The sequence below is a fragment of the Trichoderma breve genome, assembly GCF_028502605.1.
Source record: "Trichoderma breve strain T069 chromosome 7 map unlocalized scaffold00007, whole genome shotgun sequence".
Lineage (NCBI taxonomy): Eukaryota > Fungi > Ascomycota > Sordariomycetes > Hypocreales > Hypocreaceae > Trichoderma > Trichoderma breve.
In genome coordinates this window covers 1327565-1355513 of record NW_026611593.1, presented here as the reverse complement: position 1 = coordinate 1355513, position 27949 = coordinate 1327565, and the positions used below count along the sequence as shown (strand labels likewise).

Genomic DNA, 27949 nt, shown 5'->3' with positions numbered 1-27949 from the left:
AGTCATATAGTTGGAATAATTAATTCACATGATGCAGATTAGAAGGCTGATTGAATCTGGTGTGCTGCAACGTCATGGTCCCCAATAGTTGTCTGAAGAGTAGCAGTGGAATATTTGAGCTGAGACAACTCTCAGACAACTCCATCACCAGGTACCTACTCCGTACTTATGGAATATGCCTAACTGGTAGAGTTTGAGCTGGCACTGTATTCCACAACAGGTATCAATGACGATTCCAATTAATTGGGTCACGTAGCCTTGCAAGCCTTCCAGACGCAAAATGCGAAGCCTTAGCGCTGATTTTCCCAGTGCTCAATATGGCATAATACAGTGTGTGGGGGCCTTTGGGGCCTCGATTTGGATGATGCAATGGAATCAATTGCGGCTATACACAGATTTGTCAAAAACCTCGTTGCGGCTGTAACACGTCTTCCAAATCCAATTAACCAATCATACTCTTACAACATCTCTCATCAATACATATAAAGGCAATCAAGTTGTCGCCTCTTCCCATTTATATCAACACAATCAACATCGCCTTCATGCGCTTTGTGCCTGCATTCTCACGATTCATCTTCTCCCTGTCTACTTTCGCCCGCGTTAAATCCCCGCATCAAATCCGACGACACGCACTGCAACCTATTCGCCTGCAATCTATGTCTAGCATTCCATTCTTGAGCGCCCTGTTTGGTTCATCATCTAAGCCCTCATCCAACATGACTTATCCCGACCAGCGAACCGAGGACGAATGGCGCGCCATTCTCAACCCAAGTGCGTTTCTTTCACCCAGCTTTGCGATTTTAAGTTTCATGTCACTAACACACTCTCGCAGCACAATTCCGAATTCTCAGAGAAAAGGGAACTGAAGCCCCTGGTACTGGAGAGTTTGACAAGCACTACCCCAAGGAGGGTGTCTACACCTGCGCTGCATGCGATGCGCCGCTCTACAAGGCCACTCACAAATTCAACTCGGGCTGCGGCTGGCCAGCCTATTTCGACAGCGTGCCTGGCGCAGTGACTCGACACGAGGACCGAAGCTTTGGTTCTATCAGGACGGAAATCGTCTGCTCCAACTGCGGCGGTCACTTGGGCCATGTTTTCAAGGGAGAGGGATTCTCGACGCCGACGGATGAGCGCCATTGCGTGAACAGCATCAGCTTGAAGTTTTCACCGGAAGATAAGGTGGTTGAGAAGAGCAAGGAGGATACCCAGGCATAATGGCGGAGTGATGTGATGGGGTAGGCTGGCGTTGTATATATAATGGGCGTTTGGAGATGTTATGGGCGGTGTAAGGCAAAGTTAATACTAGTAACCCTTGTGGAATTGAAATATGAAAATCACTTAAAAAGCAACTGCACGTATGGGCAAGAATATGCATGCATGAACGTGTTTGGAGATTTGGATCTGAGATTGAATCTAGCCTCGGTAGCGTGAGAAGCTGTGAGATTGTCAGATGAGATGAGCCCTCCAGATAACGTCAATGCGGCACAATAGTGGCCCAGTAAGACGGTACGAGATGGATGGTAAATTTAGCTGCCACTAGGAAAAAGCCATTTTCAGCTTTTTCACAAGCCAACTCAGCCAACATCATGTACTGTCAGCTTTTGTCCGTCATGTGCAATGGAAGATGCCGAAACCAGCCAGAGAAATGCGGCTTCATTACTGTACATGCACATGTACTCCGGCTCCATAATACTCGACTCAGTGAAGGCGAGGGCGAATAAATGCCCATCTGATTGATTGATTACTCAAACACCACATACCCCATGACCATGACCATGACAAGAGGCGGCAACAAGTTTTGGAGCAAGTAAAAGCGAAAAGCTGGGGAACCCCAAAAGGACCCCATCGGCATGTGAAAGGCGCTAAGGCGAATGCGGGTGGGCACTAGCAATTTTGGGCGATTGGAGATGCCTCGGCCGACTTGGAGCTGGTCAGCGTTTGTGCCACCTGTTTGGGGATTTGGAAGGGTCAATACATCCGAGGTCAGCCGGATTGATTATAATAATCCTCCGTCCACATCGTCACTGTCATTTCTTATCTTTTACTTCTTCTTCTTTTAGATCTTTCGCATCATCTATTACTCTCTCTCCTCCATCTTTCTTCTTATCATATTCATCCATCCACCCATCCTTTTTCTCCCATCTTTTCACACATCTACACAAAATGGGCGGTAAGTGATCCTGTCACAGGACGATCAAATCAACACCCTTGATCCAGCTCAAGTTTTGGTTCCTAACGCTCTTTCTCTTCTGCAACAGCCGCCGACAGAATTTCCCAGATTGGAGGCCAGATCTCCGGCAACCCTACCGCCGGTGGTCGCGACAAGATCCTCGAGAAGCGCCCTGACGATGTACGCTCCAACCTTTACAATCCTCCCTTTTCTCTCCCTTCTCTGTCGAGGTGATATATACAAAACAACACATACTCATTCGCATCTCCAAACTAGGTTGTCGTCACTGCCGCTTGCCGTACCGCCTTCACCAAGGGCGGCAAGGGTGGCTTCAAGGACACCCCCGCTGGCGACCTTCTCGCCGGTGTCCTAAAGGCCATCATCGACCGCTCCAAGATCAACCCCGCGCTCGTTGAGGACGTCGCCGTCGGTAACGTGCTTGCGCCGGGTGCCGGTGCCACCGAGTTTCGCGCCGCCGCCTTTGTCGCTGGCTTCACAGAGGAGACTGCCGTGCGTGCGGTCAACAGACAGTGCTCGTCTGGCCTGCAGGCCTGCGTCGATGTCGCGAACCAGATCCAGGCTGGTATGATTGATATCGGTATTGGTGCTGGTGTGGAGAGCATGACCTTGAACTATGGGTGAGTAGAGAAGATACTGCTGGTGCCATGGTAACAGAGACTGACATTGAACAGCCCAAACGCCGTGTCTGAACTCTCGGAAGACTTCCAGAAGGTCAAGGAGGCTGCCAACTGCAAGGTCCCCATGGGCGTTCTCTCCGAGGCCATGGCCGTGGATCTCGGCATCACCCGTGAGACCCAGGATGCTTTCGCCGCCGCCTCATACCAAAAAGCCATCAAGGCCCAGAAGGAGGGTCTCTTCAAGGAGGAGATCGTCCCCCTCAAGGTCCGCGTCCAGGACCCCAAGACAGAGGAGTGGAAGGAGGTTGTCGTCGACCGCGACGACGGCGTCCGCGACGGCATCACCGCCGAGTCCCTGAGCAAGATCCGCCCTGCCTTTGCCAAGAACGGCTCCATCCACGCCGGAAACGCCAGCCAGGTCTCCGACGGCGCCGCCGCCGTGCTGCTCATGCGCCGCTCCATCGCCGAGAAGCTCGGCCAGACCATCCTCGGCAAGTACGTCGCCGGCGCTGTCGTCGGTGTTGCTCCCCTGCTCATGGGTCAGGGTCCCTGGAAGGCCATCCCCAAGGCCCTGCAAAAGGCCGGCATTTCCAAGGACGACGTCGACATCTTCGAGATCAACGAGGCGTTTGCCAGCCAGTGCCTGTGGTGCGCCAACCAGCTGGGCATTCCCCACGAGAAGATTAACCCCAAGGGCGGTGCCATTGCCTTTGGCCACCCCCTGGGCTGCACTGGTGCTCGCCAGGTTTCGACGCTGCTGTATGAGCTCAAGAGGACGGGTAAGAAGGTTGGCAACACATCCATGTGCATTGGCACTGGTATGGGCATGAGCGCCGTCTGGGTTGCCGAGTAAAGTGGATGATCATTATTAGGTGCGGGTATATATGGGATGAATGTGTACGAATAGAAAACGAGTCTCTTGTTTATGTTCTCGTAAAACGCGGAGAACAATCTAGCATAGAAATATTGAATACCTGATGTTAATTAAAAAATTTAGAAAAGTAATTCTGTGTGGAGAGAATGTGACTTTTGCAGCCTACATCTTATAGAAACCTGAGTTCTAACAGTACATGCTTTTATTGCTCGAGTTTGGAAATCTTGAATGCTACTAAATGCCAACACATCTACACCGCTTCGTACCATTTTATTCAAAAGCCCTCAATCTGCGTGCCAATGTTCTTCTGCTGGGCAACTTCAATCAGCTTTGTCCCAACCACCAGATCCATCAAGCCTACTCCCACGCTCTTGTAAACAACAGTGCCGTCCCGCAGCCAGCGCGACAGAGCATCGTCCTTTTGCTTCTCCTTGTCCTTGTCGGACAGATTGCTCGAGGTTTTCCGGAAGTGCTTCGAAAAAGGCGATTTGTGCCCCGAAGACGTTGTGCTTGAAGGGCTAGGTGGCAGATCACTGTAAACTGTGCTCATAGATTGAGTCCTGTCTGAGAGGTCCAGCTCTGAGAAAGAGGAAGTCTGTGACATGACATCGGAGGCTTCGGACTCTGACTCGTCAACGGCCATTCGGTGAAGCATTACAAGCTCGCCAAGCCTTTAATCATCGCCGTTAGCTTGGCACGCGCAAACTGATAGGGGGGGGTTATCATGAGGGAAATGAGGGGTTACTTACTCAACGAGTTGGGTGGGTGGGATCTTTGCATGGATAATCTCTCCGGCTTCCGTTAACGCTCCATCTAATGTGTCTACCACGATGACGCCGCCTTCGTCGGCATGCTTGTGAAAATGCCTATGGCCCTTTTCACGGGGCTTCGTGACGAGCTGGAGAAGACCCTCGGGCAACTCTCTCATCTCGGGCGTATAGCTTCCTACTGCGACAATGAGCCTGCCCTTTTTTCTGCCTTCATGGTTTGTGAGGATGGAGGCTTCGAAAAGATCCTCCTGAGATGGAGTGCAGCAGTAAATGATGTCGGCAGCGCGGATATACTCCTTCTGTAGGCGGTTGAACTCATGGAAAGTGGGCGTCAGGATGCTGAACTTTGCCGTGTCCCAGCCCTCGCGCACCTTGACCTCGTGCGGAATAATCGTAAACTTTTTCAGAATGCGGCCAGCGCTGTCCGAGAAGCGGTGATTGATGATGTTGACGTGCTTGACTGTGCTCCCCCTCATCATCAGGGCCAGGCGGACATGCCAGTATGCCTGCATGCCGCTGCCAAAGACGGTGATTGTCTTGACGTGGTTGCGGCGATAGACGAGACATAGCGAGGCCAATGCTGTGCGGAAAGCAGTGAGCGTACTGGCGTGAACAAGGCCAATGGGCTTGCCATCTGGTGAGAACAGGTTGACGACTCCTGTTGGACTGATTTTCTGGACATTGGGGTCCTTGGTTGCCTCGGCAGCAGTGAGAGACACCACTTTATACACCGTCAATATTCGTGATTAAGATACAATGACTTTTTAAAGTTCGTGTACCACGTACCTTTACAGCCCATGCCAGAGGGGCCGCATGATGGCATATACAGAGTCGTGGCCTGAGTATCAGGATGCAACGTCGAGACACGATGCGGCTGCTGGAATATGCCTAAGCCGTCGGTACCCAGGTCCGTTGAAAAGGCATGAAGTGCGTCGGCCAAGGTCTTTCTAAAATCCTCCAGCTCATCCAGACTCAGGGTTTCTAGGATATCCCTGACCTGGTCATCTGAGAGAACCGTCAAGGTCATGTTGGCAGTGAGGCTATTCTTGAAGCCGGTTGGTTGGAGGGGAACTGTTTAGTTCAAGTGAAGGGCGCTGATAAGGAATAAAGTACCGATTGACACGGAGCCGCTAAAAGCCAATGGCTCAAGATGAGACAAAAGCAGAAAAGTACGATGCTGTGGATGCCAGACTTGGATGAAAAGATTACTGTCCAGATCTGCTTGTACCTCTGCTATGACAGCAAGTTGCAGCAGTTCTGATACTGGTCACTCAATCGGCAGAGCTGATGACATGATGTAACCGCAGCGCCCTTGGCACCGGTCCGGCGTTGAGGAGGTTTCGGTGGAGTCTGGACGGAGTGACTGTTTCTCCACACGTGTAAGAAGCAGCCCATCGTATTCGGCTTTTTGCTTGTGAGAGGCAAACATTCGCAATGAATGACTTGTAACTTCAATGTGCAGGCGAAGTGGCACGTTTATTGAGTTTTATGCTCTAGGGTACGGGTAGTGCAACATACGACGGGCAGCTACATGAATGTGCTAGTTGACGATCCTGCACTGGACAAGCATGGAACGCTCAGGCACCGGATCAACGGGCCGTGTTCGCGCAGGCCATTGGATTGTGCACATACGAGAAAGTGGTTGTTACGGCGCAATCGTTAAATGAACGTTGGCACCCAGTCAACTCACTTTACAGATAGAGTGCATATAGCCAAAAGGTTTAACCTTTGTCCATCAACGTGCTAGACGTTTCGTGTCAAGCGCCGAGTGACATTTCCTTCGTATTGCAGTAGAGCGGACAAACGGCTTCGCCGCAGCCTCTTGCCACGTACTGGCCTACGTCACAAAGGTTGCCCGTGATGCATCCATTGTATTGGAGCTGCCTAAGAGAGGGCATAGACAAAAAGATTGGAAGATGGAGATTCTGCTGCCTGGAGAGGACTATGTATCAGAGATGTGATGACTAATATTGAAATAAAGCATTCATTATCAAGGCATTGATTGATATAAAGACACTGGACCTCAAATGAAGGGTCGACACTGGATGTTTCGCTGACATCTCGGGGCAAATAGACTGGAATAGACTCAGGGTCGCTAAAAGCTTGTGCGAAAAACCCCTGTAGCCGCAATTGTTCCAGCAGCTGCGCCCCAGCCGTCTGGGTCCAATCGGCAGCCCGTCGCTGGCACGGAGTACATAAAGTTCAAAGGTTCCTTGCTACGGAGTACATTGCCCCAAGTCGCGAATACAAAACACACAGTCCTCGCCGTCTCCTTTCCCGCCGAGCCCTGCGTCTCACCTGCAGGGCCACTCGTACCATCTACCTCGTGCCGCCCGTACCGACTCACTCGTTCCTCTCCATTCCTTCGGCCGCTATACCGCAACGGGTACTAAATCAACCTGGCCAAAAGAGTCTCGTCGCCCTCGTCCCTTGGACAACGTCGACATTCCACCTTTTGTCCTCCTTGCCATCGACAACCGCAATCAGCAGATCACCCGAAATCTCGACTCAGGCCATATCGCGCAAGCTCTCGTCCTCTGATCGCCGTCTCTGAACCGCCGCCTGACTTGCAGGGCCATTGCGCGCATCGCGAACAAACCGCCGCTATATACACCGTTTTCTTGGCTGCTGGTCAGCTTCGTCGATAATCCGCCAAAATGACGCTCAAGGAAGAGTTCCAGACCCGGAATTTCAGTACGTTGCCTTTGCGCATCACTTAGACAAGTCGAGGCTGGAATCGCATCAGTGCTAACCATAGTGACAGGTATCTACGGACAATGGTAAGCCTCGAAATGCGCCATCTGCGAGACGATTGCTTGAACGAGCTTCTATATCCGATGTGGCATACCAGATGCCAGTTCGTTGGGGAAATACTTTTCTAACCAGAATTCGATTTCATAGGCTCGGAATCCTGTCCATGATTCTTTGTTTCGCGACCGGGCTGTCCAACATCTTTACGCTCTTCTCTAAATATGCACTCCTGATTATCTTTTGCGCTCTCGCTCTGTAAGTCATCTCCAAGGCTTGTTGAGCCAATACAAACAGCTAACCGATATTTAGGGCCTCATCCCTCATCATCTTGTTTATCGAGGTCCCGCTGCTCCTTAGAATCTGCCCGACGTCCGCCAAGTTCGACGAACTCATCCGCAAGGTCAGCTCCAACTACATTCGAGCAGGCACCTACCTCACCATGGCCATTGTTCAATTTCTGAGTACCATTATCGTGAGCTCGAGTTTAATTGCTGCGGCAGTTTTCTTGCTGCTGACGGCCATCTGCTATGGCCTTGCTGGACTCAAGGGCCAGGCTTTTATTGGCAGCAAGACTCTTGGCGGCGCGGGTATTGCCCAAATGATTGTCTAAGATCCTTGCTGCGCGATATCTGCAGTGGGGAAGCAAAAAGGGGTGAGAGGAAGGGGGATACATTAACGACATGTTTTATCTCATCAAACGACGCATGATTCAGAATGAACTGGGCGGAGTGACGAGGCTTGGAACTTGGACAAAATTTTTTGGCAAGCGGGTAAAGGAGATGATTGTCTTTTTTTTTTTGCCTGTATTACTTCTGACCGCTTGCATGGGGTTAGTGGACCTTTGTAACCAAAGGAATTTCGGCGTCGGGAATGAGCCACCATGGCCTATGGTTTGATTTCGACATGTTGCCATTGCGCATTTCTTACATGGTTGTGCTTAGTGGAATAGAGTTTCTAAATGCTATTACGATGTTTGTTTGTGGCTAGTGTGCGACTCATGGACTCTAGGTGCTGTAGGTGAGGACTACTTTCTATTGGAAACGATGCCGGGATTTTAAGAAAGATTTTGTATCTCAAAGCGACATCTTCTCTTGGTTGACATATGTCGACTAACATGTATTTATTCTGGCCCGTGTCAGAGATCGGAATGAAGTGTTTGGAATTAGTAGTATGAGCCGGGGCCTTGAATTGACGTTGAATAACCGTAATTAAAGAGAAGAGGATTTCTTGTCTGTTTATTTCACACAGAAGTATTTTATAAAATATTAATGACGAATGTCATTCTTTTCTGGGATAGTACCTACCTATACACCAATATGAGTTTACTGTCAAGCCACTTGAAGGAACTTCAACGCGTGAATCGACCAGTTTGCGGCGCTTTTAGGTTAATATGGCATCTTGACAGCAAAACTTACTATTCCACCAGGTGCCTGTCTATGATTAGACAGCCGATTATGGCTTTTCAGAGAATTTTGCATGCTCCACTGAAGTTTGACGTATCCCAAGATCATCGGCCATGCGAATTGTGGCTCTGTAGCGACTGTGGCGTCTGACTGTGGTACTCGTACGAGCCCACTGATCAAGTACCGAGGAAACAAACCACCTGTTTTGAAATGCAGAATCAATACTGCCGGTACCTGTATTACTCGGCATTTTTACAAACAGAAACATGTAATATATAGGTACGGGTATGGTGTGACGGCGCCACGTCGCATATTCTTCACAGGGGTTGTGACTTCATACGGCTGCTGCTCGGCCACTTACAGCTCCTCTCGCAGATGTCAGGGCATCATCGGAGTGCTGCAGGCTGAATCACCTGCAGCTCCAGGCTCAGCTAATGGACTCTCGGCTCAATCCTTTCAGATGGACGGTAGGATCTGTAGCATTGATGTTCTAAACGTCTAAGAGGTGCATATATGCAGAGTAACACACACACAGCACATGCTCCAGCCAATGGAAAAGCAGCCCAACAGAAGTGTCAATGAAGCACTTGGCGGCTTTACTGGCGGTGAGCTGGTGATTTGATGCTTGCTCGAGCTGATCCAGCCAGCTTTAGTCGGCCGTAGCGTATTAGTTTTACAGGTCAGCCGATTCGATTTCTGCCAGTTGCAGGGGATCCAGCTTTGAGCGAGTGATCTCAGGTGGTGGGGTTGCTGAGCTACTAGTGACGCAATCAAGGGATGTGAGAGACGATTGCAACAATGAGTTCTGGGTGAAGCTGAGGAAGTAAAGAGCCCGCATACTGTGCAATTTACATTGAGATATTCCTATCAAATCATTTAATATGTAATAGATAGAATAGAGTACCTGCATGACGCTACACTGTCTAGATAAAATCGCGCAGCGTCTGGTGGTAAACAAAACGATTGCGTTGAACGAGTCACATCCGTCAACCAGCGCCCTGTCTCGTTTTCTTGCTTTTAACCTTGGCCCCAAAGCGTGGTGTGGCGTAGAGGGGTTGGTGGGATTACGGTGCGGCTGACGATCACATTGCACTGTGATTCCTCACCGGCCAGGCGCTAGGAATACAGTGCGCATACGGCACATGTGTGAGCCACGCTATCGGTTGCCAGAATTAGCGCACAGGCCTCCCCAATGGCAGCACTGGCATAGATAAGCTGTTCGAGGCACCTTGCCCAGGGCAGCATCGCAGACTCTGATCACTCCCAATCTCATTGACATCTGTCTTTTGTGTTACTGCTTGAATTCGATACATTGCTATAGCTGTAGCCTTTTAAGACATTCTACAGCGATCATCCGAAACAAACTCAATTGGTACGTTGGCCCCTGACAAGTGACTCCGAGGGCGGGACACCTTTGTGGCTGCATGTCAAGCATGTATACAGACGACACAGTCTGTAGGGCATGACTGGCTCGACCACGCTCTCGTTGGCTATCAATTGCCTGCATGCAATTAATTGGCATTGTGTGAGAGGTTGCTAGTCGCCGCGGCCCAAAGACTGCCATCAATGGGCTCGTTGGGTTTCGTTTCAGACCCCCTTTGTGTTGCAGCCTTAGTCCTGTGACATCCCACTTCTGCCTTGTCATGTAAAAAGGGTCAAGTCAAAGACACCAGCTGACGTTTTGTGGCTTCTCTTCTCCAGATCGAAACCGCATTTACTTATTTACATCGACATCGCATAAAAAAATTACACCAATTGAACAATTCGCTTCGCATCTGCATCTGCATCTACATCTTTAAATGATTCGCACACTATGACGGCACCGACGATGCAGCAACCAGTCATCCCTCCTCGTCCGTCCAAAAGCCCGGCCAAGGACCTCTTGGCCGCCACTTCAACTCCTCTGGTCCCGCCGCGTCCGACCAACAAGCGCATTGACCGCTCAAAGTCTCCCAACCCCGATCGATTCGCCCAATCTCCCTTTACCGATGGCCTCATAAGCCCTCTTGCGGCTCAGTTCAGCCCGAGTGACCGTAGCGGCGAGGATGACCACCCCGACAGCGTGCCGATGCCTTCCGTTGGCGAAGAAGGCTTGGAATACAGCGTCATTACCGCCGAGCTCAAGGGTGAGGGCACTGAGGACCCCGAACAGACTCGTTCCGTCGCCCAAGATCTCAAGCTGCACGCACCCAAGCCGTCCCTGCCTGCCTCAAGTGCCAAAGAACGGCTGCAGACCGTCACCCGTACCGATTCGGACAAGGCTGCCTCGTTTGGCATTGGAAAGCCTGGATATCTTGAGGGACGATCGGCCTCCCGAAATGGCTTGAAGAAGAAGTCTAGCACAAGCTTCTCCACCACCAGCGAGCAAGATCATCAGCTTGATGACGAGCATGGCATCCCCGAAATCGGCCAGAGAGTCCCCATGAACCCGCATCTGGGAGACGTCCAAGCGCCGTCACCTGCCCCGGGCTCAGACGGGAATGGCAAGAATCACAGTCGCAGGCACAGCTCCCGTGGTCTCCCCCCTGGAAGTTACGGAATGCACGGCCATGGTGTCGACTCGCAAGACGAACTTGATAAAGCCTACTACAAGAAGCATCCTGAACTGTTGCAGAGAGAGCACCACACTCCCTTACACGATCGCCAGAATGACTTTGCCATGAGCAGCAATGACCTCAACAAGCTGGTCCGAGAGACAGCTAAGCGTAGATCTGGCATAGGTTGGTCTAGACTTGCTTTGGTTGGCGACTGTGATGAATCCTGGCTAACGAATTTGTGCAGATTTTGATGAATATAGAGGAACCCCTAATGAGGAGGTTGCTTTTCAAGCTCACGAGGAGTATGCCAGCCGAATGGCCACTCCACGCCCCGTCTCCATTGTGTTGGATGGAAGTGTTCCGCTAGAGGACCCTGAAGCGTCTGAAGACAAACCTATCCATGTAGACGACCCCAAGCATCCGGAGCAATACTCCTATGGTGCCGAAAGCCCCGTTGAGACTCACGGCCACGAATTTGAGGCACCAATCCTGGCTGCGGACGAGATCGAAAAGGATGTTCGGCAACCCGCACAGGCTCCGGCTATTCGCCCGCACCTTGACCGCAATAGCAGCTCGTATGATGGCACAAGCCGCCCGACCAGTCGCCCAAGCAGCCGCCCGACGAGTATCTACAACGCTCTATCCGGCCATGAATTTGACTCCACTCCACTGGAAGATGTACGCGAGTACGAGCCTCTGTTCGATGATGAGGCTGCAAAGAAAGAGGAAGAGCAAAAGCGTGAGAGCAAGGACGGATCCAAAGCACGCCATTACTTCCCCAGCAAGGATGTTTGGGAGGATGCGCCTACCAGCGTTCATTACACTGCCGAGGTATCAACCCCTGACAATGTGAAGGAGGAGGAGGAAGAGCAGGAAGACCCGCATCGAAGGAAGTCGTCGGCGCACAACGAAAATCGCCCTATGACTCCGGCACAGATGTTTGCCATGCAACAAGAACAGCTCGCTGAGAAAGAGGCAAACGGGAAGAAGCACAACTTCTTGCCCATTCTGGAACACAAGCCATCCTGGGTGGATCACCAACCCCATCTGAAGACTGGAAAACCGAACCGGTTCCCAAGCAAAGATGTGTGGGAAGACACTCCAGAGAGTCTTCTGTATGAGGCCGAAGTTGAAGAAAAACCAAAGGACGAGAAGAAGCCTGAAGTTCCCGCTCGACCATCCAAGAAATTGGCCGAATTGTTGTCACACAAGCCTTCTGTACCTGAGCGGCCAAAGTCAAAACCACAAGCTGAGGCTGCTAGCGAAGACGCGGCCAAGCCGACAATACCTGTTCGGCCTGTGAAGAAGCTTTCGGGCGATTCAAAGGATGCGGCCGCCCCTAAGCCGAAGCCTCCTGTTCCATCTCGTCCTGCTGGTGGCAAGATCGCCGCGCTTCAAGCTGGTTTCATGAGCGACCTGAATAAGCGTCTGCAGCTTGGACCTCAGCCCTCAAAGAAGGAAGAGGTGGAGAAGAGCCAACCTGAGGAGGAAAAGGAGAAAGTTCCGCTATCCGATGCTAGAAAGGGTCGGGCTAGAGGACCGCAGCGCCGTGCTCCAGCCCGGAGCGCGGCTCCAGCTCCCGCCCCGGCTGCGACGAAAGAAGCCACGCCTGTCTCCCTCTCCGTTTCCCAGCCACAGACAATTTGGAACATTGATCCGGAACATGGCCATGTTCATGTTGCCTCTGATTCTCTTGAGGCCCCTCTAAAGGAAACTTCTGAAACCGGGGTAGAATCAGAAAAGCTACCGGCACCGCCAACGGAGAGCGAGAAACCTGCTGAACCAGAAGTGCCTAAAGCGGAAGAGGAGAAGCAGCCAGAGCCAATTGTGCCGCCGGTAGAAACCGAAGCCCCCAAGGAATCAGTTGAGCCCTCCGCTCCTGCAGAACCTGTAGCATCCGAGACGGTGCCGGCGCCCGAACCTGTGGCTGAACCCGAAGAACCCAAGGTCCTCGAAAGCGCAAAAGAGCCTGAAGAGGTTGAAGAGCCCGAGGAGGTTAAGGAGCCTGAGACTGTAGAACCCGAGAAGACGAAGCCTGAGGAAATCGCGAAGTCAGATGAGCCTGTGAAGGAAGAAACACTTGCGACGAACATGGCTGGCGAGAGTATCTTGGAGGCCAAGGTTGAGCAGAAGGACGACAAGGTAGAGCCGGTCGAGGTGAACGATGAGGTAAAGTCTTAGAGCGGCTGTTGTGAGTGCGGCTGACACTGGGTGTCTTGTGCACGATTGTATCGTTGAAGGCTTGTTTCATTGATCTACCTGGTACATTTGGACTTTCTTTCATCGGTATTTATGATGTATACATCATACACATTGGCATTTTTGAGGTCAAGCTGTGTTTCCCTTCAGTTGGCTTTAATGCGACAATCATTCCTATCTCTCCCAATAGTGTAAATCATTGCATAAATAGTACATTATCTGAGATTTATACTCCTAATAAAACATATATATGATACACGAGTGTTGAAATGTGAGCATGCCCAATAGACAACTCTCTACTTCCTGCTCCACGAACTCCTCTCCTGGTCAGTGCCACCACGCTCCCTCTCCAGCAGACGGTCAAACTCCCGCTGCGCCTGAACCCTATCCCGGTTCTTTTCCTCGTCGGCCTTTGAAAAAGAATAGCCGTCTCGGGAGACTTGCGCGCTAGAGTCGGCTTCCGAGCCCCAGCCGCCTCCAGACTGGGGCTTCTCCCACGTCTTTCTGTCTGGCTGGGTGGATGGCTGGTATTGCGCTTGCTGACGGATGCGGTCCCATGCTGATCCGCTGCTGTTTCCTGAAGCATCTGAGCTATTTCTCGACGAGGGAGCGACGGGTGAAGCGTCGTCAAAGTCATCGGTTATCTGAGAGTCCCATGAATCGGATCGCTGTGGGGCCTGTGGTGATGACGTAGGGGTGCCATATGAGGCCCAAGAGGATGATGTTGAAGTGGTCTGGCTCTGTTGTTCTGGCTCTCTGTATTGGCTCGCGCTCTCTTGCTGCGCTGCTGATTCCCATGCATCGTTGATCTGCTCGCGGTGGTCCGGGTTACCTCCTAGCAAAGTTGCGCCTTGCGACTTTCCGTCATGTAAGAGCGCCCGCAGCCTTGAATCGCGCTCCATCTCCGAACGCTGTCGCATAAAGTTTGCTCCTTGGAAGACTGGTTCTCCGAGAACCCACAGAGTTCCGTAGTATGCGGCGAAGCGGGCGCTGTGCCACATGAACTTGAGGCCCGGGCTGCCGCCGATGGGGCTGAAGCGCTTGAACTCGGGCGTGAAGAAGGGGAACCGCCATATCCTGCGGCCTCGGTAGGTCATGTACGCTGCAAACCCAGTCATGGCCCATTTCCAAGCCAGCAAGTTGTGCACGCTTGATAGGAAATGCTCGGTGAGAGCCTGGGTTTCCGAGTCCTCAAAGGGCCTGTTGTTCACTGCGGCTAATGAGACCACCGTTGACTCCGCCAGGGCCAGCGTCTGGGCCTTTCCGAAGCCACGGAATCGCGCATAGAAGGGAGCTTCGTAATTCTGGAAGAGGCGTTGAATTTGCTCGTGAATCTGCGGCTCGAATTGCTGGCGGTTCGTTATGGCTCGCTGGCGACGCTCTTCCATGGCTGCTCTGGCCGTTCGGATGTATTCAGATCGGCTCATGTTCTTGAAGTCGGGATTCCGATTGCCGTCGCCGCCGCCGCCGCCATTGTTGCTGCCGCCTGAATCGTCCATGTTTCCCCCCTTCTATCTTGGTTTCTTTTTATTTAATGAATAATGCAGTCAATAAGTAATGAAAATGGAATTCAATGTCTCGTAGCTGCAACCCCGCGAATGTAAGCTATCGAGCCACATATGAAGCCGGTTGAAGCACTGTGACGCAAGACGTTGCAAGGGACCTGCAGCTTTATCGATAAGCAACCCCCACGTGACCGTGTCATTAAGCTTCATGTTTGTATGCGCGACGCGCTTCGAGGGCGCGTTTAGACATTCTGCCCTTCCTAATTGAACAGCAGATTGTCACTCCTAAGCGTCCAATTTTGTGAAAACCGGACAATGCACGGTTAGAGAGGCCTTTCAATGTAAGGCTCTCGTCACAACCTCGCCCATCATGCCGCTCCAGAAGTCGTATTCTGAGCGGATTGGGCTCCCAAGAGTATGTTTACTTTTGTTGTTTTGTTGTGACTGGTCACTTACAAGCGCTGCAGCAACGCTCACCGTGGCAGCGGTCTCACAGCCACCCAAATAACTTGCAGGCCCCAAACTCGAAGAATCTGATTCCCATCTCCGACGTGACAAAGAAAAAGCTCAACAAGTTCCTCTACCAAGACTCCAAAGATGGGTCCGCAGCAAAACAAGGCGTAGAAGCGAGGGGCCGCGGGACAACCTCAGCCTCCAACTCGGAAACGCCCTCCAACCTGAAGATGATTGGAAACAGTGCCACTCCGGTGACTCGGCTGAACTGGAGCGACCTCCTCGAGCCATGCAGCCAGGCCGAGGAGGATACCAGCACTTCTCCCAGCGAAAAGCTGCTGTGGAATAACAAACAGGATCCCAATGCATTCGCCACTATTTCGCCGATGATGCCCCGTAAAGGCAGAAAGAGAGCCAGGAGCTCTTCGCCGATCTCTTCGCCTCCCACCGAACGAATTGCCACGCCGACGGTTAATGTCAAGAAACTCGCCAAAGCGTTAAAGGGGCCTCATCCCGACCCGACTCTGGAGCTGTGGGATCGTTACTCGCTGAATGGGCCCGAGGGACAGTCTGCCATCACTGGGGTGACGAATCCCATCCTTGCCCAGTTGATGGTATCGTCATCTCCGCGACCTTCTAAAAACCAGGCTGCACAAGTGGAACAGGGGGACTTGCGCCGGGCTGCTAGCTGTGGATTCAATTGGACCAAGAGGAGGAGGGTTGAGAAGTCCAAGTCTGGCAGTCAGAGTAGCACTGGTCAGCGAGAGCTGGAGGCTGCGTCCAAGTCGTCTCTTGTCACAGCGTTACTGGATTCAGTCACGAGTAGTATTCACGACCAGACCCCGGACGAAGACGCCGATATTGGAGCCATGGACTCACCGTCTCTTAAGAAGAGGCAAACTGCACCCCAAAAGAACAACTCGCCGTCGAGGAATGCAAGGCGTCGATTACCAAGCCCTACCGTTTCGGACTATGGCGACGATGATGATCTAGATGATGAGCTGTTAATGCTTGAAGAAACCTTGCTGGCATCCCAGGCATCCCAAACAATTCGGGCGTCTCAAGTGGCAGAGTCTACTACAAAGGGTGATGGAAGCACAGAGAGAGCAGAGAAACAAGACAGGCGGGGATTGGAGAAGAAACCGGCTTTGGATGAATTTGACGATTTTGATGACGACATATTCGACGGCGCGGATGATTTGCTGGGAGGTTTGGAGACCCAGACTCCAGTGCCAGCGAGAAGGACGCAAAGGGCAATGAAAACGTCCCCCCAAAAAAAACCCCCGAAGAAGCAAGTTGATCTGGATGACGAATTTGATGATGTATTTGACGGCGATGTCGACTTTGAAGCGGTTGAATACGCTGCGACTCAAGCGGTCCAGCAGCGAAACTCTGCCTCAACAGCTGTATGTGAGGAAGCTATCCCGAAAGGAACCATGCTAAATGTAGGCCAGAACAAGAAGAAAATCAAGACTATTCAGCGATATTTAGTAACTAGTGTCTTAGACGGTGAATACGTCGATCAATACAACCGCACCTGTCCGGAAAAGGTGAGCTGGGCCAACGATTACTCGGACTTGTAACACCAGCTGACTCAAATTAGATCTTATTGATTCAAGCGGATGGCTCCAAGTCTTCACGGACTGTACAGCTGCGAGGTTCTTGGTTCGATACGCCGGCGCACCCTGATTCCTACGTCCATGTCATTGGAGAGTTTTCACTAAAAGGGCAGTGCATTGTGGACGATGCCCAAAATCTGCTCATTCTGCACCCCGATCAGCTGGTGTCCGCAACTGTTGTTGCTGATTCTTTTGGCTGCATGCGGCGAGCTGTTCTCCAAGATCGAGTCAAGGCAACCAGCGAGGCTTCCCCTCCACTGGTCTACGGAACGATGCTGCACGAAATCTTCCAGGCAGCATTACTCGCCAACAACTTTGATCTCCCTTTTCTATCTCAGTTGATTGATAAGAACATTGAGAAACACATTGAGGATTTGTATACAATTAAAGTTGGCATTGCGGCTGCGAAAGAACACCTTCAATCAAAAATGACTGAGCTCAGCTATTGGGCTCGGAGTTTTGTTGCGTCTCAACCGCAGGTAAGATGATGGTAATCTGCTATTTCGCATATACTGGATGCTAACACCTGTCAAGACCGATGCCATTGTCGAGGGAAGAAATGGTGATAGGGCTACTATCGCCGTTAGAAAGTTGCTTGACGTAGAAGAGCATGTCTGGTCGCCTATGTATGGACTGAAGGGAAACATTGATGCAACAGTCGAAGTCGCAATGTTGGACGGCAAGCAGAGCCAAGTGTTGACAGTACCATTCGAAGTCAAGACTGGCAAACATGCCAACAGCAACCACATGGCGCAGACGGCTCTCTACACTCTCCTACTATCGGACCGTTATGACATTGATATTGCCTATGGTATTTTATACTACATGGAGACATCTAAAACGATGCGAATTCCCGCCATTAGACATGAACTTCGACACATGGTTATGCAGCGAAACCAACTAGCATGTTATATCCGAGAGCGAAGCGTCCAACTACCTCCCATGCTAAAGAGCAAGCACATGTGTGGAAAGTGCTATGCAAAGACTTCCTGTTTCATCTATCACCGGCTAGCTGATGATGGTAATGGGGAATCTAGCGGCATGAATGAGAAGTTTGACGAAGTCATCAAGCATTTAACGCCAAAACATCAAGATTTTTTCATCAAGTGGGAAAACTTGCTTACAAAGGAAGAAAAGGAAGGGCAAAAGACTAAGAGGGAACTTTGGACGATGACGAGTGCTGAGCGTGAGAAAAAATCTCGGTGCTTTTCCGATGTCATCATTGAAGAAGGGTCTGCGTTGGTCGATGAGGATAACCCACGGATTAATCGATACCACTACACCTTTATCAAACGCGAGCCTCCGCCTAATTTTACGTTTATCGGATCAGAATTGACGGTTGGCGAGCCAGTTGTCGTTTCAGACGAAGAAGGGCATTATGCTCTGGCGATTGGCTACATCACTTCTGTTCGAAAGCAAAGGATAAGCGTTGCGGTCGACCGGCGATTACACAATGCGAGAATTCGACAGCCTGGATTTGACGAAGTCAGCAATCAAGTCTTCGCTAGTATTATGGAAGTTGCGCCAGAGGGCGCATCTATTGATCAGAGCCAAGGGAAAATCAAGGAGGCGCCAATCAGATACCGCCTTGATCAGGACGAGTTCAGCAATGGCATGGCCACTGTGAGAAACAACTTGATCCAGATGATGGCGAATGATGTGCCGGCCGCGGTGCAGATTCGCAACTTGATTGTGGATTTGGTTCCTCCTAGATTTAAAACAGTGGCAACGCAATACACCGTCACAGACGGGGAGAACTTGAATGTCGATCAGAAGCGAGCAATCGAAAAGGTCATGAGCGCGCAGGATTATGCGCTTGTACTAGGAATGCCTGGCACCGGCAAGACGACTACCATTGCTCATATCATCAAGGCTCTCGTTTCGCAAAACAAGACAGTGTTGCTGACATCTCATACGCACACTGCTGTTGACAACATCCTCCTCAAGCTCAAGTCGGATAAAATCCCCATCCTCCGACTTGGCGCTCCTGCAAAGGTTCACCCCGAGGTTCAAGATTTTGCACATCTCGCGGGTCAGCCGAAGAAGACGTTTGAGGAGATTAAGGAAGCGTGGCACGGAACACCAATTGTCGCCACGACTTGTCTGGGAATTAATCACCAAGTCTTCTTGGAGCGCTCCTTTGACTACTGCATCGTAGATGAGGCATCACAGATTACGTTGCCCATCTGCGCCGGCCCAATTCGACTGGCAAGGACGTTTGTTCTAGTAGGAGACCACAACCAGCTTCCCCCTGTGGTGAAGAATGAAGAGGCCAGGCTAGGCGGCTTGGATGTGAGTCTCTTCAAACTACTATCAGATACGCACCCGCAGTCTGTCGTCAACCTGGAGCACCAGTACCGTATGTGCGAAGATATTATGACTCTCAGCAACACCCTCATCTACAATGGCAGACTTCGCTGTGGCACGGAAGCTTTGCGCAAGAAGAAGCTTCACATTCCCAGCATGGAGTCTCTCAGACAGCGCCACCACGACTCAACAACGATACATCGCTCTGGAACAACTGGCTCGTTTTGTACCGGGCCCGTCCCTTCACGATGCTGGCTTTACGATCTCCTGGATGCTGAAGCTCGCGTTCGGTTTGTTGACACCGATACAATTCGTCCACAAGTTCGAGAAGAGGCTCAAGGCAAGCGTATCATTAACTCGGCCGAAGGACAAGTCGTTTCACAACTTGTCGAAAGCTTGCTTACTGTAGGCGTGCCAGCCACCGAGATTGGTGTCATGACACATTACCGTGCGCAGCTACACCTCCTAAAGGATAAGCTCAAGCACTTTCCTGGTGTGGAAATGCACACAACGGATCGCTTTCAGGGGCGAGACAAGGAGGTCATTGTACTGAGCCTGGTACGAAGCAACGAGGCGTGCAACATCGGAGATCTGCTCAAAGACTGGCGGCGTATCAACGTGGCGTTTACCCGTGCAAAGACGAAGCTGCTCGTTGTGGGCAGCATGGGCACCCTCAAGGGAAGCGGAGATGAGAATATGCTGAGCAAATTCATCTCGCTGATGGACGATCGTAATTGGATATATCACTTGCCGGATAACGCGCTTCAGAATCACTGTTTTGAAGATTTGAGCACACAGCTCACAACGCAGCGGACGCCCCGGAGGTCACCAAAGAGGCCAACCAGGGTGAGTCCTACTTCGTATAAGGACAAGGAGAATAAGAGGCCGTCACCGAGAAGAGCAAGGATGGGCGAGGGGATGCTACTCAAGGACAAGCTGATTACGAAGGATATACTGAATGAAATGACGAATGGCGCATATTGAATTTGAGACGGAGGCTTTTTGTTGCATATTTCTCTGCCGGGTGGTAGGATTGATTATGAGTTTTATAGCTGTTGGACGCGTGTGATTATGGGGTCATAGGATATTTGTAAAGCAAAGGATAACAAGGCATTGCATTCAGGGTATTATTCTGGCAAGAATTCAGATTTACGAAATATTACGTTTGCTTATTCCGTCCGTCTTGAGTGTTGATCATCATTGTCTTCATCTTGGTCGTGTTCGTGGTCTTCTTGTTCTTCCTCTTCTACTTCCTCCTCTTCGGTGTCATCCTCGTAATGCTGTCCTAACTTACACTCCTCATCAAACCTATCAAGCATTAGAGCACAACTTCAGATAGAATTAGCTAATTAGCTGGGGGGAAAGATATAATTACCCTTGCTCGCCGACGATGAACTTGGTGAACCTCTCTAGTTCTTCCAGTTGGGCCACGCAGCCTGTGAGACTCTCGTTGTACGAGTAGCTGTATATGTCGCTCCACTTCTTGTGCCATCGGACGTCGCTCTCGTGGCTGTGCTGCGCCATTTCGTCTTCCACGGCGGCGGTTTCTAGGAGGAGTTTTCTTCTTGCTGCGGCGGCGCTGGGGAGGTAGCGCTAGAGGTTGTTAGTATTGGAGTTTAGACAGAGAATGATGATATTGGAGTTTAGATGGTAGAATGATGATTCAGGAGGTTGGAAGAGTTATTGGGAGTGTGCATACTGGGACTTTTCGGTCCGCCCTGAGAGCTCCGGCGAAAATGTACAGGTTAGCTAAGATGGAGGCTACGGCATCTCTCCTGAAGCCGAGGAGGCGCTGTGCGGCGACGGGGTCGTCGCGGATGTAGTCTGGGTTGTAGAAGACGGCGGATTGGCGCACGGCGATGAGGTAGTCGAAGAAGCGTTCGCAGGAGTCTGCTAGGCCGGAGTATGGGAGGGGGTTGAAGGGGCTGCGGAGGCGGACTTCGTGACGGGTCATGACCTATTCAGCCAGTGTTAGTTTTGATGGATTCATGTATATGTATATATATATATATATGGTTTGGTGGTTAGTGGCAGGGGAATAGTTAGGGAGGTTGGCTTACGAGGAGCTGTCTGATTCGTACAAAGCCTTCTCTGATGCGGCCTTCGAGGATTTCGGAGTTGACGATGTCTTCTGGGGTGGGCTCTTTGCCTTCTTCGAAGTAAATGTATTTTGCAACGACGTCTGTGAAGTGGTTAATAAGGTTACCTATGAAGGTTATGATATATGATTGTAGGAGTACTTCGGTAAATGATGCTCAGGAAGAAGAGCATTGAAGAGAGTGATTTCCTGAGCTCGTGTCTTGCGATAAATGGCCATAGACACCAGTTGACCACGATGGGTGCAGTTGTGCCAACGAGGAACACGACGCCTCGGTAGACGGTGGTTAGAGCTGCTGAGGAAGGGAGATTGCCGGCCTGGAGCTGGAGTGAAATGACTGTGAAAGACAAGCAACCAACGAGTCCAGATCTCTATCATCATTCATTAGTCTCATCCAAACAGTCATAAAGGATAGAGATCCTACCGGATGGGAGCTCAGCGTAAATCGATAGAGCATGGGTATCATGAAAATAGCTGCAAATACTGCAACCACGTAGGGATTTCCATCTCCCGCGGCATGTGAAATCCCTGCCCATACGGCACCTAATATAGCCAGGACAGCTCTAGCAATCAGGTCCTGTACATTGCCGCCTACACGGGCGTGAATAAGCAGCCAGCTCATGGTAACGGCCCACCAAGCTTCGTATTCATCCCACCAAACCTTGTCCCAGCTGAGATAAGAGGGAATTGCAAGAAGAGACGTGACCAAGACGGTTTTGAAGGCGTATCGGCTCTCATAGCCTTGTAAAAGGTGCAATACCTGCCAGATTTTGTAGCTCACGCTGTTTTTCTTGGTCCCTAGATCGGGCGGCGCACCAGGATCCGTGAGATGCGTCAGTTCGGCGTGTAATTCTGTCTCAGAGATGTCGTCTTCGTATTTCTCCAAAGGTTTGTATTCTCGACACTTGATTGATTCTAGAGCATGAGCAATTTGAAGGAACGTGACATGGTATGATCCGGCTGTGGCTCCGCCTCTGTCATGGGTAACTTGAGGGTTGACGCAGTGGACGGCTTTGTGGAGTGGATATGACGGTAGGTGAGGCCGTGGCCAGTTGGAGCATTGTTGCATGTTGTATACTTTGCCCATGAGGCTTTCGATTGTGGTTGCGGTTTCGCGAAGATGTCTGGCAAAGATGAATAGTTGGACGATGGCCGAATCGTTCATTGATGATGAGGGTAGCTGGCCCGATTCAAGGAGTTCTGACTCGACGGCATCGAAGATGGCTTTGGCAGTCCTCATTCGAATTTGGACGGGGGCAATGTCAGATGAAACGGCCATTGGAGGGCCGAGATATTGTCGGTAGCCAGAGAGGTCCATCAACGCAGCTTGGCTTGCCTGCAGCCCTAGGTTCATGCAAGCCAGAATCTCTTTGGTAGGCTTTGCCAGTTTCCGAATCACTGTACGCGTTACATCTGCCTCTTTCAATACACCAGGAGTCTTTTCCGCTGTCATATTGTTGAGATCATTGCTGCTGGAAGATGAAGAAGACATCTGGGTGGCCTCGACTACAATCGGAACATTGCCATCGTCGGTCTCACTGAAGAGGGCGCTCTCAGTTTCCATGGCCAGCAGCGCGCGGATAACGGCTTGCATGATGTTTCGCAAGTCTCTGACATCGTCTGGCTTGAATCGGGTAATGGTGAGGCTGGACCGCATCTCACGGTTGGCAGCAGACAGGTCTACAAACGCGCGAACAAGACTGCGCCTGAATCTGGTGTCTCGCGGACGTGGAATCACAATTGCCTCCTAGACAATGGAAAGAGTCAGATGAGATACGACGACCAAGGTATGAGAGACGATGAGGATGTACGAACCAGCATGAGGGAAAAGGAATTGTGGAAAATAAGAGCAAGCGGTCTTGCACCAGCGTCAGGGAAGATGGTACTGTTTACCAGCAGTGCGATGGCCTGACCAAAGAGCCAAGGAACAGCATAATTTCTCAGCTTCTCCCACACAATAATGTGTCCTTGAGTCTGAGATAAGACAGTGAAGATGATTGCTACGCCTGCACACACGACCATCTGGTAGAATCTCGCATAAAATGACCGTATCCATGCTATGACTGCCATGAATAGAGCCAAGAATAAGGCCAGAATACCCCCATAGCCATTGCTGGCGGCAGAGGTCGATGTCGATAGTAAGAGGCCGGTAACTCCCCATCCAATCCCGGCTGCTGTCCCAATAGTGGTAAAGATGGTGCCTTCAACCTGCGCACCCAAAGTCCTTGCTGGGTGGTTCAAGATGACTGAGACGGCAATCATATAGTGAATTGGACCAAGCCATCTTCGGACAGCCGGTATCAAGCACAGAATGTACGCTGCGAAATAGGCGGTAAAGGATCTGAGGAGACGAATGCCGGTTCGAGTTGTGGCGACACGTCGGAGCACCGATTTAACCCCTTGAATCTGTCTTGGAATAAACCGATTAGCCGCCAATGGCGACTCTTCGTCGAAAGCAGCGGGCAACGATGCCCTAGATCGTTCTACAAAGCCTTGCGGCATCAACGGCGTGTGCTTAAGGAATAATGCGTCAAAGAAGCCATCTCGCTCCTCGGCCACGCCAAACGTGTCCGGATCGATATGATCTTCGGGGAGAATCTGGTCTATCGGGATGATGTAAGAGCTGCGTCTGCTGCCGTATTCGGACTGTGCTGCTGAGGTGGTTGTTGTCTTGAGCGGTGGAGTTTGGGCAAGGAAGCGTAGCCTGGTGGATGTAGGACTGGATAGCGACTGAGGATCATTTTCGACATCGCTATTGCTCTGGATATGAGCCGGTGGAGTGAAGCTTTCGGGGTCTGGTGAGCTATTGGCGGCCATGTTGACGTTGAGATCTATTTATGAGTCTTGAGATCCGAGGATCTTCAAGACTTCAAGGTTCTTTAGATCCAATGGCTGAGATTTCACTCAGTTGGTGTTCTCATGGCGGGAGCTGCTTTGTATGTAACGTAGAATTAATATTAAAAGAATCGAAAGTCCGATCAAGTGAAATGAGATAAGAACATCAAAGTCGGCATCGCATGTTCGGCAGGCCTTGGAATATCATCGTCGGCGTTCGGCATCTACGTCAGAGGGAGAAAATGCTGCGATTCCCGGACTCAGAGCAGACGATTGAGCACGAGCCATGAGCCCATCAATTGGTGCTAGAATTGCTCACCCAGCAATCCGGCGATTGAACAATAGAAGATTTAGTTGTTCAATGGGCGTCGCAGGGCGGAATGACTGACGCAACTGGGAGTTGCTCTGAAAGTGTTGGTGGATGAAAGGCGCTGAAGACTTTTCCGTTTTGGGGCAACGGTTGGAAAACAAGATTCAGCGTCTTTTCAACCACGGGGACAATTTTTGATGATCAGCATTTTAGGATTAACATATACATGTGACTATTTATATAATATTGAAATATTGTCTCTCTTATATATATACTGATCATAATTCCCATCCTGGATGCTGATAATGCCTTGTAGAGAGCACAGATTGCTACTGCACATACTAAAGACGTTGAGAATTGTTTAATATTGTATTGGCCACTACCTGCATCAATACTTCAATTGAACAAGGCTGTTTTAAATTATAGCCTACATCTACCATTTCCTGCACTTCTTCCCAACCAATATAACAGCAGTGTCGTGGGCAGCAACAGCCGCCTTGTATGAACTAAGACAGCCAAGGTTCTTGTCACTCCACACATCTCGCACTTCGTAGTGTCCGGCGGACAAGCCCGGAATCTCATGCCACTTGGCCTCCTTTGTAACTGTCTTATCCAAAGTATTCACCATCAGCACCAGATGCCCCTTGGTCGATGGACCAGCCCAAAACTCGGCAGGATACGTAGAGTTGTACGTCCAGTCAGGGTTGATTCCCCATTTGTACGGAGTAGCCGGGCGACCGTAGACCTTATCCTGGTTGAACGCCAGCAAGTGCTTGTTCTTCAACAAGTTGATGTTATCCTGCGACAGCTGAGAGAGATCCGTTCCGATGAGAAGCGGTGACTTCATGGCTGCCCACAAGGCAAAGTGCGTGCGTGTCTCGGCGACGGTCAAGTCGCCGTTGCCAACCTCGAGCATGTCTGCGTCGTTGTGGCCCCAGAAGCCGATGGAGTTCATCTTGAACGAGTTCAAGTTGAGGATGTGCGTGACAGAGCCCCAGTCGGGAGAAATGTCGCCGCTCATGCGCCAGTTGATGCCCGTCGAGTTGCCCCAGGAGAAGACGTCGGCTGTGCCCCAGATACACAGGCTCAGCACAATCTCGTGGCTCTGCTTAGCCAGGGCGTCCCGCATGGCTCCGAAGCGCTGGGCTGATTTGGACGTACTCCAGTCGTATCCTGGAGGAGCGAGGTTCGGCGTGTTGGCGGTGGTGCAGGTGCCATTGGGACCAGACGTGGAAGCGTCTGGGATGCAGGCAACGTATTCATCTTGCCAGTCTGAGGGAACGTTGCAGTTATCACTTGAACATTGTTAGTCAACGTTGGTCTTTTCATGCTCATAAGCAGGAACCAGAACTTTAGACTCACTATTTCAGATCTATTTGAATATGAATGGTTAGCTTTCAATACTCCCTGTTGTGGGATACATGTATAATGCACTTACAATCAACTCCCCAGTTGGCAAAGTCGGCAGCATCGACATCCTCGTATCCGAGACTTGCTGGGTAGCCAGCGCAAGTGTCAGTTCCAGCAGCTGGTACATAGTTAGCGTCAGGATGATTTCTCGATATATTGGTCAAGGGTCGAGCAAAGGCAACTTACTACTGTAAATACCCAATTTCAAGCCCAGAGCGTGGACTTTTTGGGCCAATCCATCGATACCATCAGGGAAACGAGTGGTATTAGGAGCAATATGGCCGTCAACCCGCCCATCCTTCATCGACCAACAATCATCGACTAGGAATTGAATCAGCAGCTGCTGACTAGTAATCCGAAGGGATTGGCTTACTGTTGACATATTCGTATCCTGCGTCAAGAAGGCCAGAGCTCACAATCAGTTCGGCGGCTGACAGGAATTTGCTTTCGTCAATGTCGCAGTGATACGCATTCCACGAATTCCATCCCAAACTTGGAACTTTTCCCTAGATATTTTTTCAGCATCTCAGAATACAGAGACACCTTTATAGGTGAGGGAGGGACACAATCTTACAGTGTGTCCATCGGGCATCGCAATTGCGCGTGCACCAGAGACAAGGAGCGCAAGGCCAGCCCAGACGGAAGGCTTTCCGCCGCTGTTGATTGAGCGAGGTCCCATTTTCTAAAACTTTCTTCAAGAGGCTTGGCTTAAAGAACAATATATTTTGATGAAGCCGGTCGTCTTCCTCTTATAATGGAAGAGGTGTATCGCCACTTCTCTTGCGGTTCGGAGATTTAGCAATGAATAGCTTACTCCTCTGACTTGAATCACCACGGATTAAAGAGACAAGACACTGAGGGGAGTTGAATCGCATTTATAATTGTCCCACAATGCTCGGCTCAATGACTTTTGGGAGAATTAACCCTACGGAAGTGCGGAGAGGGAGCCGTGTTACAACTCAATCTCCCTCAAATGCACGCACGTACATGCACACTATGATACGAGACAACTTCAACGCCAAGGGCCACTTATAGTCCAAAACAAAAGTGCCTCTTTACATAGTACCGTTTATAAGAGCCATCTATTTTCGGAATACAACAGGAGGAACCTGGAGAGTTCCCTATCGAGGAAGCGCACCAACCGGAACGCGCACAGCAGCATCATTGCCCATCGCCATTGCAGCGTAACATGGGCTTTGCTTTCTCAACTCAACACAACACACTATGCATGCATACGCAACCCGGCGATGTTCCGTCGTGTTCGTTATTGGAGAATGACGCTCCACCCCCGCAATTTGAACCCAGGATGGACGGCACATGGCTCCGCGACTATGTCTAATGCGGGAGGCATCTGGCGATCCATATGCCGGGTGATGGAAGATCAGGTTATTCCCAGATTTCCTATTCGTGGGTTAGAACAAGGCTTTCTCGGGGTTGGGTAATGGGAATGAGTATTTCGTTCGATCCGGATTAAAATTCGGAGCATCTTGGATCTCCAGATTCTGGATTTCTAATTGCGATGGTACTCAGCTGGAGATTTTGAGAGATAGTATTATTCTTAGACAAATTAAATGCATCATCATGCAAAGTATCCAGCAGCTAGATCTAACGTTCTGCAACGTACTTGTGTCGCTTCCAAATAATGCCAGAATGAGGTCAATTCGAACGATAGTGAAGTTTTTCAGAGCACATCAAAGGCTCGTTTTCACATATGCGCTATTCACATGTAAATACATATTGTCAAGCATGCACGTATATACGAGTACAACAAACAGCTGAGAGGGGCCCAAGAACCACTGCCGACGTCTACGGCTGGGCAACGGAAAATTCTCCGAATCACATCAAGCATTGCAGGGAGAATTTAGGCGCCGGCTCCGAATTCCGTCATCAATGTATCCGACGGGATATTTTCTTCGATTCTCGATATGCTTATGACTACCGTTATATCCTGCATACGACTATTCGTTGTTTTCCTAGTCGATATATGCACAACGCGTCAAGAATCTAATCGGTCTCACTATAGCAAATCTCTGTAAAGGATTCATCGCTGCCGGTACATTTGGTGTG

At 50.6% G+C, this 27949-nt stretch overlaps 9 protein-coding genes across 9 annotated transcripts; 5 read left to right on the top strand and 4 right to left on the bottom strand.

Annotated features, from left to right (window-relative positions):
- Positions 1 to 716: 716 nt before the first annotated feature.
- T069G_10623 (selR domain-containing protein) lies at positions 717 to 1218 on the top strand (the record flags this gene model as incomplete). Its single annotated transcript, XM_056177833.1, has 2 exons — positions 717 to 771; positions 833 to 1218. 2 exons carry the CDS (start codon positions 717 to 719, stop codon positions 1216 to 1218), a joined length of 441 nt encoding a protein of 146 aa, XP_056024123.1.
- Positions 1219 to 2166: 948 nt separating this feature from the next.
- Positions 2167 to 3664, top strand: T069G_10622 (uncharacterized protein; the record flags this gene model as incomplete). The annotated part of the gene is made up of 4 exons (XM_056177832.1): positions 2167 to 2173; positions 2262 to 2353; positions 2450 to 2811; positions 2866 to 3664. The coding sequence occupies 4 exons, from the start codon at positions 2167 to 2169 to the stop codon at positions 3662 to 3664; spliced, it is 1260 nt and encodes a 419-aa protein (XP_056024122.1).
- A 295-nt stretch (positions 3665 to 3959) lies between these two features.
- Positions 3960 to 5482, bottom strand: T069G_10621 (ornithine cyclodeaminase/mu-crystallin family domain-containing protein; the record flags this gene model as incomplete). The annotated part of the gene is made up of 4 exons (XM_056177831.1): positions 3960 to 4356; positions 4435 to 4769; positions 4827 to 5176; positions 5242 to 5482. 4 exons carry the CDS (start codon positions 5480 to 5482, stop codon positions 3960 to 3962), a joined length of 1323 nt encoding a protein of 440 aa, XP_056024121.1.
- Positions 5483 to 7112: 1630 nt separating this feature from the next.
- Positions 7113 to 7816, top strand: T069G_10620 (uncharacterized protein; the record flags this gene model as incomplete). The annotated part of the gene is made up of 4 exons (XM_056177830.1): positions 7113 to 7149; positions 7220 to 7235; positions 7357 to 7461; positions 7516 to 7816. The coding sequence occupies 4 exons, from the start codon at positions 7113 to 7115 to the stop codon at positions 7814 to 7816; spliced, it is 459 nt and encodes a 152-aa protein (XP_056024120.1).
- Positions 7817 to 10422: 2606 nt separating this feature from the next.
- On the top strand, positions 10423 to 13327 carry T069G_10619 (altered inheritance of mitochondria protein 21 domain-containing protein; the record flags this gene model as incomplete). The annotated part of the gene is made up of 2 exons (XM_056177829.1): positions 10423 to 11329; positions 11391 to 13327. 2 exons carry the CDS (start codon positions 10423 to 10425, stop codon positions 13325 to 13327), a joined length of 2844 nt encoding a protein of 947 aa, XP_056024119.1.
- A 314-nt stretch (positions 13328 to 13641) lies between these two features.
- T069G_10618 (uncharacterized protein) lies at positions 13642 to 14844 on the bottom strand (the record flags this gene model as incomplete). The annotated part of the gene is made up of 1 exon (XM_056177828.1): positions 13642 to 14844. The coding sequence occupies one exon, from the start codon at positions 14842 to 14844 to the stop codon at positions 13642 to 13644; it is 1203 nt and encodes a 400-aa protein (XP_056024118.1).
- A 376-nt stretch (positions 14845 to 15220) lies between these two features.
- T069G_10617 (DNA replication factor dna2 domain-containing protein) lies at positions 15221 to 20213 on the top strand (the record flags this gene model as incomplete). Its single annotated transcript, XM_056177827.1, has 5 exons — positions 15221 to 15265; positions 15318 to 16709; positions 16758 to 16853; positions 16907 to 17401; positions 17457 to 20213. The coding sequence occupies 5 exons, from the start codon at positions 15221 to 15223 to the stop codon at positions 20211 to 20213; spliced, it is 4785 nt and encodes a 1594-aa protein (XP_056024117.1).
- A 185-nt stretch (positions 20214 to 20398) lies between these two features.
- On the bottom strand, positions 20399 to 24144 carry T069G_10616 (fusaric acid resistance protein-like domain-containing protein; the record flags this gene model as incomplete). Its single annotated transcript, XM_056177826.1, has 8 exons — positions 20399 to 20537; positions 20605 to 20822; positions 20929 to 21186; positions 21290 to 21411; positions 21470 to 21698; positions 21752 to 22773; positions 22867 to 23074; positions 23143 to 24144. 8 exons carry the CDS (start codon positions 24142 to 24144, stop codon positions 20399 to 20401), a joined length of 3198 nt encoding a protein of 1065 aa, XP_056024116.1.
- A 761-nt stretch (positions 24145 to 24905) lies between these two features.
- T069G_10615 (alpha galactosidase A domain-containing protein) lies at positions 24906 to 26561 on the bottom strand (the record flags this gene model as incomplete). Its single annotated transcript, XM_056177825.1, has 6 exons — positions 24906 to 25767; positions 25835 to 25844; positions 25911 to 26000; positions 26069 to 26203; positions 26256 to 26388; positions 26457 to 26561. 6 exons carry the CDS (start codon positions 26559 to 26561, stop codon positions 24906 to 24908), a joined length of 1335 nt encoding a protein of 444 aa, XP_056024115.1.
- Between the last annotated feature and the right edge of the window lie 1388 nt (positions 26562 to 27949).